General features: G+C 35.4%; 1 protein-coding gene across 4 annotated transcripts in view; it reads right to left on the bottom strand.

Annotated features, from left to right (window-relative positions):
• Ash1l (ASH1 like histone lysine methyltransferase) overlaps positions 1-19,430 on the bottom strand; it is a 199,000-nt gene that overhangs the window by 79,612 nt on the left and 99,958 nt on the right. For 3 of the 4 annotated variants that reach the window (XM_047567330.1, XM_047567313.1, XM_047567322.1), the window contains exon 6: positions 13,166-13,345. The exons of the other annotated variant lie outside the window; for it this stretch is intronic. In XM_047567330.1, the coding sequence (XP_047423286.1) occupies positions 13,166-13,345 (180 nt within the window). The remainder of the gene's footprint in view (positions 1-13,165; positions 13,346-19,430) is intronic. 4 annotated transcript variants of the gene reach the window in all.

The raw sequence follows: 19,430 nt of genomic DNA, 5'->3' as shown, positions 1-19,430 counted from the left end.
TACAGACGTGTACCAGCTCAACATGGGATATGAATGGCAAATTCATAAATATAAATATTGGATAACAGAGATATGAAACATGATACTTGTTATAATGCCACATATATCCCCAAATTTTCCTAGCCATATTTATGATTACTTATAGAGATACAAAACCCATGCAACAGAAGTCAGTGAATAATATGTTATAGGAGTTGTTGCAAAGGAACAAATTTACCTGAACTTATGGATGATCTTTAGCTATTTTCAATTTCAGTCAAATATTATTTCAGTACTAACTTGCAATAAAATAGGTATGGATAGGATGGTTTAGGCTTATCATCTACTCTCTGTCCTTCTGCTGCACTGGGGACTGAAACCAGGGCCCTACACAGGGTGGGAGAGTGTTCTCTCAGTGAGTAATATCCCCAGGCTCATCTTGTGCTTTTCTTCATCAAACCTAAATTATTTATTTCTTCAAGGAGCTGAGATTCTATTTAATGAAAAATGATATTTAGAAACCAGTATCTGTATATAGATTTGTTGATAGTGGGAGTCATGGTATCTAGACTCTTTCAGCTAACAGAACTAGAGAAAATTATCACTCAATGATAAATGAATTAATATGTAAATGAACCAATATGTAAAATTCACTTATGAGGAGCACATACATCTATACTTATAAGTCTAATCCAATGCCATATGACTATTCTTCATTTAACCCCTGTCCTATATTGAGTTTCAATAAAGAGAGTTCTGGCTGACAAAAGAACTGATATTATTTACTTATTTGTTCAACCCTACAAGATATATACAAAATAGTCCTCCAAATTTCTACTGACTTTATTTCTTCCCCTTTTGTGTCAACAATTTCAGACATAAAGTTTAAAATAATTGTACGAAAAAATGCTTATAACCACTACCTGATTTCTATAGTCAGAATTTTGCCATACCTACTTAATCACAAATCTTCAACCAAAATATCCATTCCTCTTATATATCAATTGTGATTTTATTTTCTTAAGGAATGCCAGAAAGTTAAGGGTTTAAAAGAAGAAAAGAAAGAAAAGGTGGGACTTAAATGGGCTGCCACTAGATGCACCTAGGACAACTTGACCATGAAAATGAATAAAGACAGTAATGGATTACAGTCTATTAAATAAATTAGGAATCTAAGAGCTCATACTGATAATAAGTGAGAGTGAAGAAAAAACTGTACTTTGTATCAGGATGCTATTTAACAGATGTAGAAAATGACCCAGTGAAAAATATTCATTTGAGGCTTAGGATTGTGGCTTAGTTGTAGAGTGTTTGCCTAGCATGTGTGAGGCGCTGGGTTTGATTCTCAACACAACATAAAAATAAATAACTAAAATAAAGGTATTGTGTCCATCTATAACTAAAAATATTTTAAAAATATCTTTTGAAAACTATTACAATAGTTATTGATTTAGATACAAATCTATAACAGATGCTGATACTATTGGGTAAAAGTCTGAAAAGGAACCAAATGTTTACATAGTTTCTAAGTATCTCCCGAAATATTATTTATTATTTAGCAAAACTGTAACATTACAATGTGGTGGGCTAAGACATGACAAAGTTATCATCACTAATGACACAACGATATCATGTGTTTCCTCATTAAAGAAAACAACACAAACAAAAAGGAAAACAACATTTCAGTGACATTACCACCCAAAATGCAGCACTTATTCACGAAGATTCCATACAAACTCAAATTTAAGGAACCCCCATAAAACAACTGCTCAGCATGTACTCTTAAAAAAAAGTTAATATATAAAAGATAAAGTGAAGTGTTATTCCAAATTAAAGGAGAAGGCTAAACATAGTAGCTCATGACTGTAATTCCAGTGACTTGGTGAGGCTGAGGCAGGAGTATTTCAAGTTTAAGGTCAGGTTCAATAACTTAGTGAGACCCAATCTCAAAACAAAAAAACGAAAAAGACGACGGGGGATGTGGTTCAGTGGTTAATGGGTTTAATACCCCTGGGTTTAATACCTGGTACAAAACAAAACAACCCCCAAATCACACAAATTAAAGATGAACAAAGGGACATGACAGTTAAATACAATGCATAATCACAAATCACACCATGTAATGGACATTTATGAGACAATTAGCAAAATCTGATTATGGGACTGTGTATTAGGTAATAGTATGGTAGTATGTTTAACATTCTGAATTTAATGTTTATACTATGTTTCTATTAAAAATGCCACTATTGGGCTGGGTATATAGCTCAATTGGTAGAGTGCTTGCCTTGTGAGCAATAAGGCCCTGGGTTCAATTCCCAGCACTGCAAATAAATAAATAAATAAATAAATACATAAATAAATAAATTATAAAAATGCCACTATTCTTAGGAAATGCACACTGAAATATTTATGAGTAATAAATAGGTTAATGTGCCTATAATTTTTTAATCAAATGACATAAAAAAGTGCCTGTGTGTATGTGTGTGTGAATGCACACACAAGGTGAAAAAAGGAAGAAAATGAAAATCAGCAATTGATAAATTTGGTTGGAAGGTACACAATTTTTTTTTTTTTTAAACAAGGCCCAAGTGATTCTTCTGTCTCAGTCTCGAGTAACTGCGACTACACGTGAGTGCTACTGTGTTCAGCCAAAAGTTTCTGAACAATATTGCAATCTTAAATTTATCATGGATGATTCATAATAACAGATAATAAATATGTCTTTTTAAATTTTTTTGGTGAAGATTGAACTGAGGGGTCTCACCATACTAGGTAAGTGCTCTTTCAACTGAGGTACACTCCTATCAACATATGATATGTTTTAATAAAATATTAAATGATTTTTAACAATAAATTAATTTCCTTTGGTAACAATTATTTAAATTGATGTTTAAAGAAGTACAATTTTCGGGGCTGAGGTTGTGGCTCAGTGGTACAGCACTTGCCTAGCATGTGTGAGGTTCTGGATTCAATCCTCAGCACCAAATATAAATAAGTGAATAAAATAAAGGTCTATCGACATCTAAAAAAAAAAAAAACAAAAAAACAGTACAATTTTCTTTTGTACTTATTAATTATAGGAAAGATAGGACCAAAATCATACTGAATGGCAAGGAAAAATTATCTGAAGAGTTCAAAAACTGCTTGAGGGGAAAACACAATAAAAATACTCGAGCCTAGTGGTACACGCCTGTAATCTCAGTGACTTGGGAGGCTGAGATAGAAGGTTCACAAGTTTGAGGTCCGCTTCAACAACTTTATAAGACCCTGTATGAAAATAAAACATAAAAAGGGCTGAAGATGTAACTCAGCGGGGTAAGATGCCCTGGATTAAAATTACTAGTAGCCACAAAAACAAAACAATACAATACATAATAAACCATAGTTTAAAAAAAAAAAAAAAATATATATATATATATATTTATTTGTAGGGCTGGGGTTGAGCCTCAGTGCCAGAGCACTTGCCCAGCATGTGTGAGGCACTGGGTTCGATTCTCAGGACCACATACCAAAAAAAAAAAAACACCTAAATAAAATAAAATTATTATAAAAGATCCACTTTAAAAAAAATAATGAAGTAAAATAAAGGTATAAAAAATTTGTAAGATTGTTATAATTTGAATCCAAAAGAGGCAGGATTATGACACAGATGCACTTAAATCCAATATAATGGAGTCAAGTGAGAACATATATATAAAAGCTTATTGTTACTGGCAAAGGAGAGTACAAACATAACTGATAATGCAATAAATGGTGATCAAAGAATTACTGTTTGGGACACATATATACATGTACATAAATGTGTGTGTGTATACACATAAAATATAAAAATACAAAGAAAAAATGTGGCATTTACTCCATCTTGGGTGAATATAAAAATGATCTATTACAGAGTGAGAGGGCTGATGCTGTTGTTAGCATTTAAATTTCTTCTAAGATTTAAAATCACATATTATGTTTTAGGAATTCGGGCAGTTGATACTCTTAATATTTATTTATTTATTTTGCGGTGCTGGGGATCGAACCCAGGGCCTCGTGCTTGCAAGGCAAGCACTCTACCGACTGAGCTATCTCCCTAGCCCTTCTCTTACTATCTAAAAGATGCTGCTAGACCCTATAGGGCATGCACATACAAGTTGCACAAAGCAATATCCTGGACAATAAAAGCACATAGTTTGGTGGAAGAAAACCATGAATACAAATGCCTAGATAACATACTACAATATGATAAAACTTTTTTTTTTTGTTACCAGGGATTGAATTCAGGGGCACTTCACCACTGAGCCACATCCCCAGTCCTACTTTGTATTTTATTTAGAGACAGGGCCTCACTGAGTTGCTTAGCAACTCACTTTTGCTGAGGTTGGCTTTGAGCTTGTGATCCTCCTGCCTCAGCCTCCCAAGTTGCTGGGATTACAAGAATGACCCACAAGATAAAACTCTTAATACTACTTTCTATAATGAGCCATTAAGTTCTACAAAAACCAAAAGGAACATAAAAGTAATTGCAACTAAAAGAAACTAAGGCTACTTTCAGATCTTAAATTAAGGTCTGAAAGGATGAATGGGATTTTGGCAAGAGGGAAGAGGGAATGCATACTCTGTAGACCCACCACCTAAGATAAAAACCAAGAGAAAAGGATAGGTTGAAGAAAGTGGGGAAGTGATCAGATGTTAAGCTCAAGGAATAAATAAGGCCTGTGAATGGAGCTAAGGCTAGAAAAATAGGATACATCAGATCCTTTACTATCCTTGGGATATTGTTTCCAAGAACTCTGGTAAATAAAATATCAGGCAGCTGAGGCAAAAGATCACACACATTTGAGGACAGCTTCATTAACTCAGTGAGACTCTCAGCAACTTAGCAAGACTCTGTTGCAAAATAAAAAATAAAGGGCTGGGATTGGAGTTCAGTAGCAAAGCACCCCTGGATTCAATTCTCAGTACCAAGAAAAAGAAAAAGTTCATATTTTTACCATACTCTACTTTAAATCTTTTTTTTTTTTTTCCCTCTTTATCCAAACCAGGGATTGAACCCAGAGGCACTTAACCATACTTTATAGACCCTGTCTATAAAGTATATAAAGTATGAGCTGCTTAGGGCCTTGATAATTTGATGCATCTGACTTTGAACTTGTGATCCTCTTGTCTCAGCCTCCCAAACTGCTGGGATTACAGGTATGTATCACTGTGCTTGGCTAAAATCTTTTTATAGAGTACACTTTTTCTTATTAAAGTAAAAAAGCTTACAGTAAAACAACATGCCATGTTATGCTGGCAGCTTTCACATGTATCTCATGTTAAAATGCCTCTCTTGTTTGCATCATTTTCTTATGCTTGACTTGATCTCATCATGTTGTTTCTCTTGATCCTATGGGCAAAAGGCTGTACCTCACGGTCTAATTGTACATAGTATCCAAGATTATGTAATTATATTCTATGAGGTTCACACAAGAAAATGCACAATGCACAATGATGCAGGGTGCTGTTAATGCCATGCACAACAATGTAACATATTTTTGCTGTATTGCTTTTGGTGCTGGTCTTGCACATACTAGGCCTTATTTTAAAGTTTGAGATGAAGTCTCTTCAAGTTGCTCAGGCTAGCCTTGAATTTGGTAATCTTTCAGCCTCAATGTCCCAAATAGGTGAGATTATAGACATGTACCACTACGGCCTAATTCTGGTTTTGACAAAAATGAACTGTATATTTTCAGTAAATCAGTTAATATCTTATTGGCTTCAGTTTTCCCAACTATCAAAAATGAAGGATTAGGTGTAGAAGAATTGAGGCCATTTCTAGTTTTAAAATTTTCATATTGTGATTTTGCTTCAAGAGAAGCATAGGAAAGCATGCAAGTCAGTATTCTCATGAGGTGGAAAAAATACTTGAAATAAGTAATTTATAAGGAGGAAAAATTTATTTTGGTCCAGTTTCAGAGGTTTTAGTCCATGGTCACTCTTGGCCCTGTTCCTGTGGTGAAGACCTGGCTTAACTCATGATGGCCAGGAAGTAGAGAGAACAAGGCCTACGGTTTCAATATGCCCTTCTTGGGTGCAGTCCTCAATGTCCTAACTTGCTTCCACTAGACCCCACTTAATAATTCCATCATCTCCCAATACAGCTGCAGGCTGGTAATTAAGCCTGTATCACAAGGGCCTTTATGATACAATTTTGAAAATTTTAGTACATAAATCAGTACATTAGTGATCACAAAAATGAAGTTTGTACAAATCAAGTGTGTTCAAGATCCTATGACAAATGCTATAGAACTCTGCTGGGCACAGGGGGTGCAGGGCTATAATCCCAGCAGCTTGGGAGGCTGAGGCAGGACAATCACAAGTTCAAAGCCAGTCTAAGCAGAAGCAAGGCGCTCAGCAACTCAGTGAGATCCTGTATCTAAATAAAACACAAAATTAGGCTGGGGATGTGGCTCAGTGGTCAAGTGCTCCTGAGTTCAATCCCCTATACTCAAAACAAACAAACCAACAGAACTCTGATAAAACATATAAAAGTACTGGGTGCTAGGGATATAACTCAGTGGTAGAGTGCTTGCTTAGCATGTGTGAAGTCCCGAGTTCAATCCCCAACACCATCTGATTTGTTTAAAACAAAAAACAAAATTAAAAAAAAAAAAAAAAAAATCAAGGAACTAAATAAATGGGAAGATGTGATGTATTTAATCTTGGTTCCAGTTTCCTGGCAAATGTACAACTCCTAAAACCCATGAAACTGCCAGAGGGATAAGTGTTTCTTTTATATGGTATTGAGCTGACTGATGGCTGGCAGCCCCTAGGGAGCTTTAGGATGAGGTCACAGGATGAAGCAAGACAAGATTAGAGTGTTGGGACTTTTAGCTCACCCACTCAATGTTCATGGTAGGGACAGGGCAGGTTAAGTTGACCATCAATGGCCCATGATTGAATTAATCATGCCAATGTAATGAAGTCTTCCTAAAAACAAAACAACTAAATCTGGAGAGCTCCTATATAACAGAACACATGGAGGTTATGGGAAGGTGGCACATCCTGAAATGGCATGAAGGTTCTGTGCCTCTTTCCACATACATGTCCTATATCTCATTTCACCTAGAGCCTTAGTATATCTTTTATAATAGTGATAAATATGTGTGATTTCCCGAGTTCTCTCAGTCATGCTAGCCAATTAAATAGGACCCAAGGAGGGAACTGTCAAAAACCTGATTAATAGCCAGTTTGTCAGAAATGTAGGTAAAACAATGTAGGGCTTGTAATTAGCAGCTCAAGTTGTGTGTATGTGTCTGTCTCTGTCTCTCTCTTCTGGAACTGAATTCTCAATCTGTGGGATTAGACTCTATCTCCTGGCAAACAGTGTCAGAGATGAATTGAATTTGAGGGTACCCAGCTGGTAACCAGTGAAGATCTGTAGGATTTCCAGGCAGGGATAAATCCCCATGCATTTTGTTGACCAGAAGTCAGAGAGACGTCTGCATTGTGAACACATAACAAAAGAAAGTGAGTTTGTTTTCTGATATCCTTAGAAGAGATATCCCATGTTCATGAACAGAAATAATCAGTATCATAAAGATGTTCATTCTCAATAATACAGTCTTCCCTTTATGTAAACACAATCCCAGTCAAAATCTTGGCAAGTCACTTTCGGATGTTGACAACCTGTAAAATTTATATAGCGATTCAAAGATCCAGAAAAAGGTAACAAATCTCATGAAAAAAAGGGCAAAGGACCTGAACAAATAACTCAACAAAGACAGAGCTGGGCATGGTCACATAGGTTTGTTATTTTACTGAAGGATCAAAAGTGTGAGGACAGCCTTAGCAACTTAGACTATGTCTCAAAATAAAAAGTAAAAAGGGTTGGGGATATAGCTCAGTGGTAAAGTGCCTGTGTTCAATCCCTACTACCACAAAGAAGAAAAAGCAAAAAATGACAGAAAAACATAAATCAACAACAACAACAAAAAAGATGATGACACAGATAGCAACCAAGGATATAGTGAATTAAAATAATGAGATGCCGTATCCCATTTGTTTACAATTAAAAAAAAAAAAAATAATGAGATGCCACTACACAGTTACTAGTGTGGCCAAAACCAAAACACAAGAAATGCTGGTGGGCTGGGGATATAGCTCAGTTGGTAGAGTGCTTGCCTCGCAAGCACAAGGCCCTGGGTTCAATCCCCAGCACCGCAAAAAAAAAAAAAAAAAAAAAAAAAGAAATGCTGGTGAGATTGTAGAGCAATAGAAATTCTCACCAATTGCTATCGGGAGTGCAAGTCTCTTGGAAAACAGTTTGGTGGGTTTTTTACAAAACTAAACATACTCCTAATATCTGATCCTGCAATGCACTTCTTGGTATTTACCAAAATGGTAAATGGTATTTACCATCCACACAAAAGCTGTGCATGTATATTTATAACAGTTTTATTTCCAACTGTCAAAACATGGATGCAACCAAGATGTCCTTTAGTAGGTGAAGGACAAACTGCGGTATACCCAGATAATGAAATATTCAGCAGTTAAAAAAAAGAGCTATCAAGCCTTACAAGAAGACATGGAGAAACTGAAATAAGCCAATCTGAAAAAGCTACATACTATGATTCCAGCCATAAGACATTCCAGAACAGGTAACATTATGGAGCCAGGCAATGTTAAGGATCAATGGTTGCCAGGCATTGGAGATTGGGTAGAGACAAAAGAGGCAGAAGATATATTAAGGCAGTAAAACTCTTCTGTATGATACTACAATGGTGGATATATGTCACTGATACACATTTGTCAAAACCCATAGAATGTACAACTCTAAGAGTAAATCCTAGTGGAAACAGTAAGTTTGAGTGATTATGATGTATCAATATAGTTTACTGATTTTGTGGGGGGGAACCAGGATTGAATTCAGGGGCACTAGACCACTGAGCAATATTCTGAGCCCTATTTCATATTTTATTCAGAGACAGGGTCTCACTGAGTTGCTTAGGACCTGGCTAAGTTGCTAAGGCTAGCTTTGAACTTTTGATCCTCCTGCCTCAGTCTCCCAAGCTGCTGGGATTACAGGCATGCGCCACTGTGCCTGGTTGGGTTTACAGATTTTAACAAATGTAACACTGTGACAGTGAAGAAAGTTCATAATGAGGAGGTTGTTCATGTGTCAGGAAAACAGGTATGAGCAAACTCCCACTCAATTTAGCTTTCAATCTAAACCTACACTAAAAAATAGTTCATTAATTAAAAGTACACAAATCTATTATATACAGAAAATGATGTGATCAGTATTCATCCCAGTCTACACTGTTGCATTTAAACTGCATTTGAATCTAGCATATGTCTAAAGTATTTCAGAGGAAAATGAACCATATTCTGGTTCCAAATTATGTGCAAGAAAGGAATTTTAATAAACAACCCTAAGTCTCTGAGACATCACAATTTAGTAGTAAGACAATAGTGCTACGATGTCTAAACACTGAAGGTTATGGCAGTGTCTGTATCAACAATTTCAGTAAGTTTAGGTGCATCCTGAAACTTTTTTGTTTTTACCTGTTTTACCATTCCCATAGATTAAATGAATATTGAAACACTTAGGAGACCTAAAATGATGTATCAAATGTAAGATGATACCATGATTTTGTTGTATCTTCAAAGATACATATTATTTTGAGGATATGATAACTGTATAAACATTATTCATGATTACATATTAAATTATGACATATCCTTACTATAAGGATTACATGTTTCCATATGTCTACATGATTCCCATGAAAATAAGTAGTATTCTGTAATTTAACATCACAGCATCACGGGATGGAGCTCAGTGTTAAGAGTGCTTACCTACCATGTAGGAGGTAAGATCAATTCCCAGAACTGCCAAAACCAAAACAACAATAAAAAAACAGTATCAGTGACTAGCCCTGACACCTTCATTTCCTATTATCTAATCAGTCTTTAATTACTTTTCATTTTAATATTTTAATGTCAAAAATTTTCATGAATCCACAATTTCCAACATTCTTCCATGGGTGTCACCTTAGTTGACATTTCTTTTATTCTATAAGACCAAAAAAGGTGTGCTGCTTCCTAAATGGGGCTCTAACTTCTACTATCTCCTTATCTAATTCATCTTTTAAACTAGCAACATGCTTCTATTTTGATTAAGTTTTGACCGAACCACATTCTCCCCTGATAGCCTGCCAGAGCACAGAGGATTTTTACTGCAGTAAAACCATTCTGTATATTAAATATTGATAAATATCATAATACAAAAGTGTCAAGACCCACTGCATGTACAATACCAAGAGTGAACCCTAATATAAACTATGGACTGAAGATGATAATGATGTTTCAATGTGTAAGTGGACTGATTGACTTTTTGGTACTGAGGATTTAACCTAGGGTGCTTTACCACTGAGCGCATCCCCAGTCCTTATATATGTATGTATGTTGCAACAAAGTTTCGGTGTGGTTGCTTAGGGAGTCACTAAGTTGTTGAGACTGGCTTTGAACTTGTGATCCTTCTGTCTCAGTCTCCTGAGTCCCTGGAATTCCAGGTGTGTGACACAATGCCTAGTTAAGTGCACTGACTGTAATAAAGCGTTGTGTTGTAATACAGAAGGATGTTGTGCATGTGTAGGGAGAGAGGACATAAAGAAACTTTGTTCTACTCAATTCTTCTGTTAATCTACAACTGCTCTAAAAACTAAAGTTTATTAATTTAAACAAACTGGTACCAAAAAGAAAGAGCCAGATCACAAAAAACAAACAAACAAACAACAAAAAAGGCTCCATGGTTTTTAAGAATGCATACAGAAAACTGAGCATGGTGGTATGCACTTGTAATTCCAGTCATCCAGGAGGCTGAGGCAAGACAATTATAAGTTCGAGTTCAGCTTTGGCAATTCAGTGAGACCCTGCCTCAAAAATAAAAAATAAAAAGGCCTGGGGCCAGGTGTGGTGGCACACACTTGTAATCCCAGCGATTTGGAAGGTTAGGGTAGAAGGATTTTAAGTTCACAATTAGTGAAATTGTGTCTCAAAAAAAAAAAAAGGGCAAGGGATGTGGTTCAGTGGTTGAGTGACCCTGGGTTCACTACAATAAAAACAAATAACAACTACAATAAAAACAACAAGAACAACAAACCCCAAAATACTCCAGAATAAGTCACTTTTTTCCTATTTCTGCAAGACAAAGAGTTAATTTTCACATAAATAAAGGGATAGTTCAGTTTAATTTGATAATACAGTCTTTCTTTGACTAGAGACATTTATAAACATTAATGTGGCTGATGATCCTAATCTTTTAATGCACAGTTATGATTTCCCCTCTTTTGGCATGCTGGGGATTAAACCCAGGCATTGCACATGTAAAACACTCTACCACGCAGCTAAATCCTCAACCCCATTATTTTCTGTCAGCCACTTCACCATTACCATTTTTGGTTGTTGTTGTTATTTAATTATTTTTTTTTTTTGTGGTGCTAGGTATCAAACTCAAGGGCCTCACCCATGTTACACAAACACTCTACTATAGAACTACCTCTCCGTCCCTACAGTACGATTTGAGTAGTATTTTACTTGTAATTTTAAAAGAATTAAGAAAAAGAATGGAACTACAACTTTAATAGAAGGCTTGATAAACATGTTTTAGCTTTTTACATCTAGCAAAAATTTTACTTCAAAATTATGACTTATTAGATGTATTACAAAGTACATTTCTATTTTCTCATTAGTACTGAATCTTAATTTTTTTTTTTTTTAACGGTACCAGGGTACTTAACCACTGAGCCACATCCCCAGTCCATTTTATTTTTTATTTCAAGACAGGGTCTTGCTAAGTTGCTAAGGATAGCCTCAAACTTCCAATCCTTCTGCCTCAGTCTCCTGACACACGGATTAGAAGAGTATGCTACCATGTGAGGCCTGAGTGTGAGGTCGCCCCCCGACTCCCCACTTTTTATGGTACTGGGGATTTAATCCAGGGGTGCTTTACCATTGAGTTTCCCAGTCCTTTTTCATTTTGAGACACGGTCTCGCCAAGTTGCTTAGAGTCTCCCTGAATTGCTGAGGCTGGCCTTGAACTTGTGATTCTCTGGCCTCAACCTCCCAAGATGCTGGAATTAAAGGCCTATGCCACTGTGCCCTGCTACAAGGTCAATACATTGCAGGAATCCTGAGTTCTGAGTTGTTTCAATATATGTAAAATCTTTGCATTCCATTATGTACCTTTTTACATGGTGTTCTAACTGTAATAACCTTCTGTAGCTGTCGAACTGCTATAGAACTCCCAAAATCTAACACAATTATACTGTGTGAACTACTACTCTTATTTTATTTATTTTTGGTACTGGTGACTGAATCCTGGGGTACTTAACCACTGAACCACATCCTCACCCTTTTATTTTTGAGTTGGGTCTCCATTAGTTTCTTAGGGTCTTGCTATATTGCCAAGGTGGGCTTTGAATCTGTGATCTTCTTGCCTTAGCCTCCCAGGTGGCTGGAATTGTAGGCTGTATGGACAAGTTCTTACTTGACTATACAATGGAAATCTCTTTGGTGCTTTAATACTCTCTAAAAAGTAGTTTTTATCAAGTTGAACTTTGTCAAGGGCATATGAGGTTTTTCAAAATAAGGAGAGCATTTTATTCATCTGGCAAGGATGGTTGAAAATAAAGTAGATCATTCTTAATGTCATTTAGTTATTCAGTGCCATTTTCTTTATTTTTAATTAACAAAAGGTACCATTAGACCTGGATGTGGTGGCATACACCTATAATCTCTGCCATTTGGGAGGCCAAGACAGGAAGACAACAAGTACGAAGCTAGCCTAGACAATTTACTAGGATGCTATTTCAAAAAATTAAAAAGGTTTCGGACCTCCTTTGAGATTAAGAATGCTTCTGGGTTTAAACCCCAGTATCAGAAAACAGAATTAAAAAAAAAAGAATTTCATTATTAGTATTCAAACTACAGCAACGTAATCTAGAAAGGCAGAGAGAATATAGAGATCAGGGGAGAAAATTAACCCTGTACAACCAAGTACAGTAAAATGACTACAGTGAACATTGAGGTAGTTAAGATGAGACTAATATTTGTATAAATACATTAATATTGTTTTTTGATTGACAAAGTGTCTTTTTCAAACATGGAAGAATAACAGGTATTTAAAGGATGCCAGCTGACAGTTACTACTACTTACTCTGTAGTTTTGTAAACGTCAGAATACAGCCCTGCTTTCTGATACTTCTTCTTTGGGGCACGTGGGGCCTTCTTTTCCCTTGGGATGAGAGAGAGCACAGGCTGCAAGGTACTTTCAGGTTCAGGAGGTTTGGTTAGGGTTTCAGGAGGACTGGGAATCTCTACTGGTGCTTCTGTAAAGCTAGAAAGAGAAGTTTAAAGATGACTTTTTTGTGAAAAAATTTTTTTCTGCAAAGGACTACTCAAAAAACAATCATCACAATTAAAAAATAAAAAGGAGATGGGAACTTCCTTATCTGGCCACATTAGAATAAATGATACCACATTTAACCTTCTGACAAAAAACTAATAGAAATATGGTAAACTACCAGAAATACAGAAGAAAAATTACAAAATAGTTATTAAACACTGGGGGATAACAGTGTTACACTATGATCCCTAAGAAAATGGGGGAGGGGGAGAAGTAAGTCATATAACCATCTTGCTTTTCTAAGAATGACTGTGTAGGTATAGGCCAAGCAGAGAATGGCCATAGATGAGTTGAACAGAGAGAAATAGTAGTACAGAGAGAATGAGGTAGTTGGAATTTTGAAGCTATGGAAAATAACTTCAGAAATCTCTCTCTTTTATTATATGGCTATATATATTAAAGTTTGCATGCAAAGGATGAAATTTCACATGGCTGAATAAAGAAATCAGAAACTATGAACAATAGCTAGAGCTCACATATGTTAACAGATCCTTAAATTCTAGTAGGCAGAACGGAAAGACAAAATAGAGATTCTAGTAGGCAATGTTAACAACAATAATATAAATTAATTATCCCTGGAATAAAGGTCAGTCCTAACAACGTTTAAAAACAAATTTAAAAATGATACAAGTTAGTCCACAACCAAATTAGCTGGCTCTCAAGAACCTTTTTAACTTTTCATAATGCAGGGGGACTGAACCCAGTGAGCTACATCCCCAGCATTTGGCTCTCAAAATAAAATTGAAAACATGTAAAGGAAACCAATAAAACCCAGACATACTAAATAATGTGACATTCATAATATCCTGTATATATAAAAAATTTCTATACATGCTAAAATGCAGGAAAATGTAACCCGGGGGGAAAATAATCTTATCAGAAATCAGAGAAAAAGACCTTTAAATTCTATTACAAGTATGATTAAGAATTTAGAGGATAATTCAATCACCAGTATCATAATGGCGGGGGGGGGGGGAGAGGATATGAAAGAGAGAGAGAGAGAGAATACTCTCTGAACACTGAGAATTGGAAAACCTAGACTGAAATGAAAACTGAGTATAGAGTGCTTAATAGTAAATCAAACATTGGAGAAGAAAAGATCAGTGAATTTGAGAACACAATTGAAAAAACTCACACTGATATGAGGAGGTAAGTTTAAAGCATGAAAAAAAAAAAAAAAAAGAAAAAAAGAAACAATGACCTGGGGGATAACATAAACCGACTGGAATCCTGGAATCCTAGAGAAAACTAGGACTAGAAAACTGACAACTGAAATAAAAACACACGAAGAACCAAGTAAGGAACAAACAACGAAACCTGAACGTGCAATGTTATAACACTCAAAGTAAACAAGTTCACAATGAAAAATAATGAGTCTGGCTAAAGAAATTTCCTGAACTGATAAAAAGTATAAACTTGAAGTTAAAAACAAGTAAGATAGAAAATAAATGAAACAATAAGGCATATAATGATAAACTTACTAAAAACTAGTGATTAATAAAATAAAAGTGTGGGGGAGATACTATTATAAAGATAAAAATAAGAATAAAAGATCTCACGTCTGAAACAATGAAGCTAGAAGGCAATTAAATGTTTAAAAGGTGTGTGTGACCACAGAAACAAAAAGTTGTACCCCATTTGTGTACAATGGATCAAAATGTAGTCTGTAAAAATAATAAAATAAAAAATAAAAAAAAAATAGAAATAAAGGGTGTGTGTAAGAAAGCCTGATAAAATAGAATTCTATGTTGAGCAAAAACATCTCAAGAAAAATGAAAGTAAATTCTGGCTGAAAGAAAGAAGAGAAATATTACTACTTACCATTCTATGGAAATCATATAAAATAAACATAAGCAAAAAGACCAATACAACATGGGGACCTAAGCAATGACAGAGCAGAAGTATTCTATATTTTCCTTTTGACTTTACAGAAAGGTAAAGAATAAACATAATTTTCACTAATGTCAGCGGCAAGGCAAATGTCTGCTCTTATCACGTGCATTCAAAATCACAGTAAAGGTCCTAGCCAGGGCAAAAAGGCAAGAGAAAAAAAAAAGATTGGAATGGAACCCTCTCTACTCACATCTCACATGACTGTCTATATAGAAAAACCCAAGGAATCAAAAAACCAGAAACAACTAGAATTTAAGGAGTTTAGCAATTATAAAAAGCAATCTCAAATTCAATTTCCTTCCTTTTCACTGGGGATTGAATCTAGGAGTGCTACATCCCCAGTTCTTTTTACTTTTTTTTTTCCTGGTACCAGGGATTGAACCCAGGAGTGCTTAACCACTGAGTCATATCATGAGGCCTTTTTATCTTAATGAGGTAGGGTCTTGCTAAGTGTGCTAGGGCCTCACTTCAATTGCTGAGGCTAGCTTGAATTCTCAATCCTCTGGCTTCAGTCTTCAGAGCTGCTGGGATTACAGATGTGTGCCACCATGCCTGGCTCCTTTTACTAAGTGGGGCGCGTTCCAGGGATTGAACTCAAGGGGCACCTGATCACTGAGCCACATCCCCAGCCCTATTTTGTATTTTACTTAGAGACAGGGTCTCACTGAGCTGCTTAACATCTCCCTTTTGCTGAGGTTGGCTTTGAACCTGCAATCTTACTGCCTCAACCTCCCAAGTCACTGGGATTACAGGACTGTGCCACCATGCTGCCCAGTTTACTTTTTATTTTGTGACAGTCTCTCGAAAGTTGCTTAGGGACTCAATATATTTCTGAGTATGGCTTTAAACTTGCTATCCTCCTGTTCAGGGTCAGATATACATTTCTCACAAAAGAGTAAAAACAATGAAACACTGATTTAAAAAAAAAATCAAAGATGATCAAAACAAATGAAGAGATGTACCATGTCCATGGACTGAAGCACTCAATATTTTTAGGATAGTAATTTCATCCCCAAATTGATTTAAGATTTAAAATAATCCCAACTAAAAACAAACAGAATTTTAAAAAAGAAAATGGCAAGATAACCAAAAATTTATATAAAGGTAAACAATGGAAAAAATTTGGAGTACTTATCTGATTTCAAGAGTTCATACAGAAGCTGGACACGGTTGCAAATGCTTTTAATACCAGACTTTGGAGGTCGAGACAGGAGGACAGCAAGTTCAATGTCAGCTTCAGCAACTAGTGGGCCCTAAGCAACTCAATGAGACCCTCTCTCAAAATACAAAATTAAATGGGGAAGTAGTTCAGTGGTAGTGTCCCTGGGTTAAATCCTCAGTACCAAAAATGTAAAAAATGAAAAAGCCCTAGGGAAAGGGAAAGGTGTTGTCTTAAAATTTACCTTATTTTTTTTCAGAAATATGATTTGAATGTAGATTTTTTTCCTGAGCATAGAGCAAGGTTCAATAGTAAATTATTCCTCTGCATTATGGTTTGTTATTAATCAACAATACTTACCAAAATTTTTTTTTTTTTTTTTTTTTTTTTTTTTGGCGGTACTGGGGATAAGCTATCTCCCCAGGCCCCAAAATCTTTATCATAGCATATGAGGACTCTGGTATAATCTGGCCCCCTATAACCTCTTCTCTAGACTCATCATAGGCCATTCTCCTTTGTTTTACTCTGTTATAGACAAAACAACAACAAAAAAACCAACAAAACAAAGCCCCAAAACCAAACAACAAAAAACCTGCTTTAATTAACTTCCCTGGAATGTTCATGCCTTTTCAATATTTACCACCCTAAAATGTTAGTCCTGAACTTATTCCTTTAAATAACAAATAAAACCTATTCAGATTTTTAGCTTACATCATTATTTTCTCAGGGAAACTAGGTCAATTAATCCTATCATTTACACTCATAATTTCAAGTAACTCTTCATAAAAGAACGTGAGCTATAAAATCCACATAGGCTAAGTATTTATATTTGCTCACCACTGTATCCAACCCCAACTCTTTAAATAAAAACTAAATTAATAAATGAGTAAATACTTACTATTTAACAAGAACATATAGGCTCCAGTTAAAGTTAAAAAAAAAATGCTATCTTTGGGAATTCACTATGTGATATTCTTTCCTACATAATCAAGGGCAGAAACTGTATCTTTCTCTTCATAATCTCTTGCATACCAGAACACAAAGAACACAATTTGTGCAAAAATGTGTGTGTGCTTAATGTCACTGATTATGATACTAGAATTTCCTGCAACAAAAGGCTAATGTGAACTAAAACTGATTCCCTGAATCACATTTTTAAGGTGAACCTTCCTAAAGTGTCTCTAATTTCTTTGAAGGCAGAAATCATTCTACTTATAGATGTTTTAAAGCTTCAGTAATTAAGATAGTATGCTAGTGATAGCAAAAACAATTAGAAAAAATTTTTTTAAGATTCTAAAACAAATGAATCTGACTTAACTTTCCTATGTACACATATGAGTACACCACAGTGGATTTCCACATCATTTACAACCACAAAACTGGGATGCTAATGAGAATAAGAGGTACTCCACGTTTGTATAAATATGTCAAAATATACTCTACTGTCAAGTATTGCTTAAAAGAACAAAAAAGAAAAAAAAGGTTCAAAGAAAAAAAATGAGTGTATGATGAAGTTACTCCAAATAAGTAAGGCAAAGATAAATTCAGCAATAAATATTGGTACTAGTACCACTTAAATATCTGAAAAGAAAATTAAATCTCTAAGATATATCTAACATAAAGTAAATTTCAAGTGAGGTTCAAGAGTTAAATATTAAAAAGGGAAGTTGCAACCCATTCAAGGAGAATAATTAAGTAAATTATGATATGATCTTACCATGGACTAAGGTCGTTCTACATGTACTATAAGTACATGATATAAACAAGATCTCTTAAGATGTAAGAGCAAAAGGCTGGGTTGCAGGCACAGCTCAGTGGTAAAGTGCCTGTCTACCATGCATGAGGCCCTGAGTTCAATCTCAGTAAGGTGGGGAAGCACAGACAAAAGTTAAAATTATAAAAAATGTTTAGTTTATTACCATTTGCATTAAACAACAGCTTTGCAGGTGCACATATTTTGTAAATGTATAGTAAAAGGTAGGAAAGGATACACATGTCTTAAGTGAGACTTTACCTTTTTTTTTTGTTTTTTTTTTAATTTGGTGATGCTGGGGATTGAACCCAGGGGTACTTAACCACTGAGACACATGCCTAGCTCTTTTTGTTTTTATTTTGAGACACGGTTTTGTTAAGTTGCCAAGGGACTTGCTAAATTTCTAAGGCTGGCTTTGAACTCGCAATCCTTCTACCTCAGCCTCCCAAGCTGCTGGGATTGTAAGTATGTTCCACTGTGCCTTTACTTTTGAATTAGTGAACTATTAGTTTTCACAGAATTACTTATGGGCATATGTTATTGTTAAAAAAAAAAAAAATCCCACACATTCTCAAGGGGCAAAAAAAGATTTTAAGTGCAATGGTGCACACCTGTAGTTAGTCCCAGCTGAGGCAAGGAGAAAGGATTACTTGAGCTCATGCAAGATCAGCATGGGCAACATATGGAGAAAGTAAAACATTCTGTGAAGATGTATGTGTAGAAAGGGGCAAAAAAACCTCTCTAAACACGATTCACTGATGTAGAAGACAGAGAATATGAATAAGAATAAAACATCAGGAATGTGGAAGTAGTTAAGTAGTACAGCATTTACCTGGTATCTGTGAAGTCAGGGGTTTGATTCACAGCAACACACGTATACACACACAAATATATTTATGTTACATTTGTTGAATGTTGTTCTGATGCATTTAAAAATGTGAAATAATCAATGCCAAATCCAATGTTGTGAAGCTTTTACCCTATTTTATTCTAAGATTTTATTGGGTTTTTAGGTCTTAAATTTAGGTCTTTGATCGATCTTGAGCTAAACTTCATATATGGTGCTAAAGATCTAATTTCATTCTTTTGCATGCAGATATCCAGATTTTCCTCATATCATTATTGAAAAACCTGACTTTTCCCCACTGAGTGGTTTTGACATCTCTGTCAAAAATCATTTGACCATATATGCAAAAACATACTTCTGTGCT

The sequence above is a fragment of the Sciurus carolinensis genome, chromosome 1 (assembly GCF_902686445.1).
Source record: "Sciurus carolinensis chromosome 1, mSciCar1.2, whole genome shotgun sequence".
NCBI lineage: Eukaryota > Metazoa > Chordata > Mammalia > Rodentia > Sciuridae > Sciurus > Sciurus carolinensis.
The sequence above is the reverse complement of the archived record's forward strand: the minus strand, read 5'-3'. Positions and strand labels throughout refer to the sequence as shown.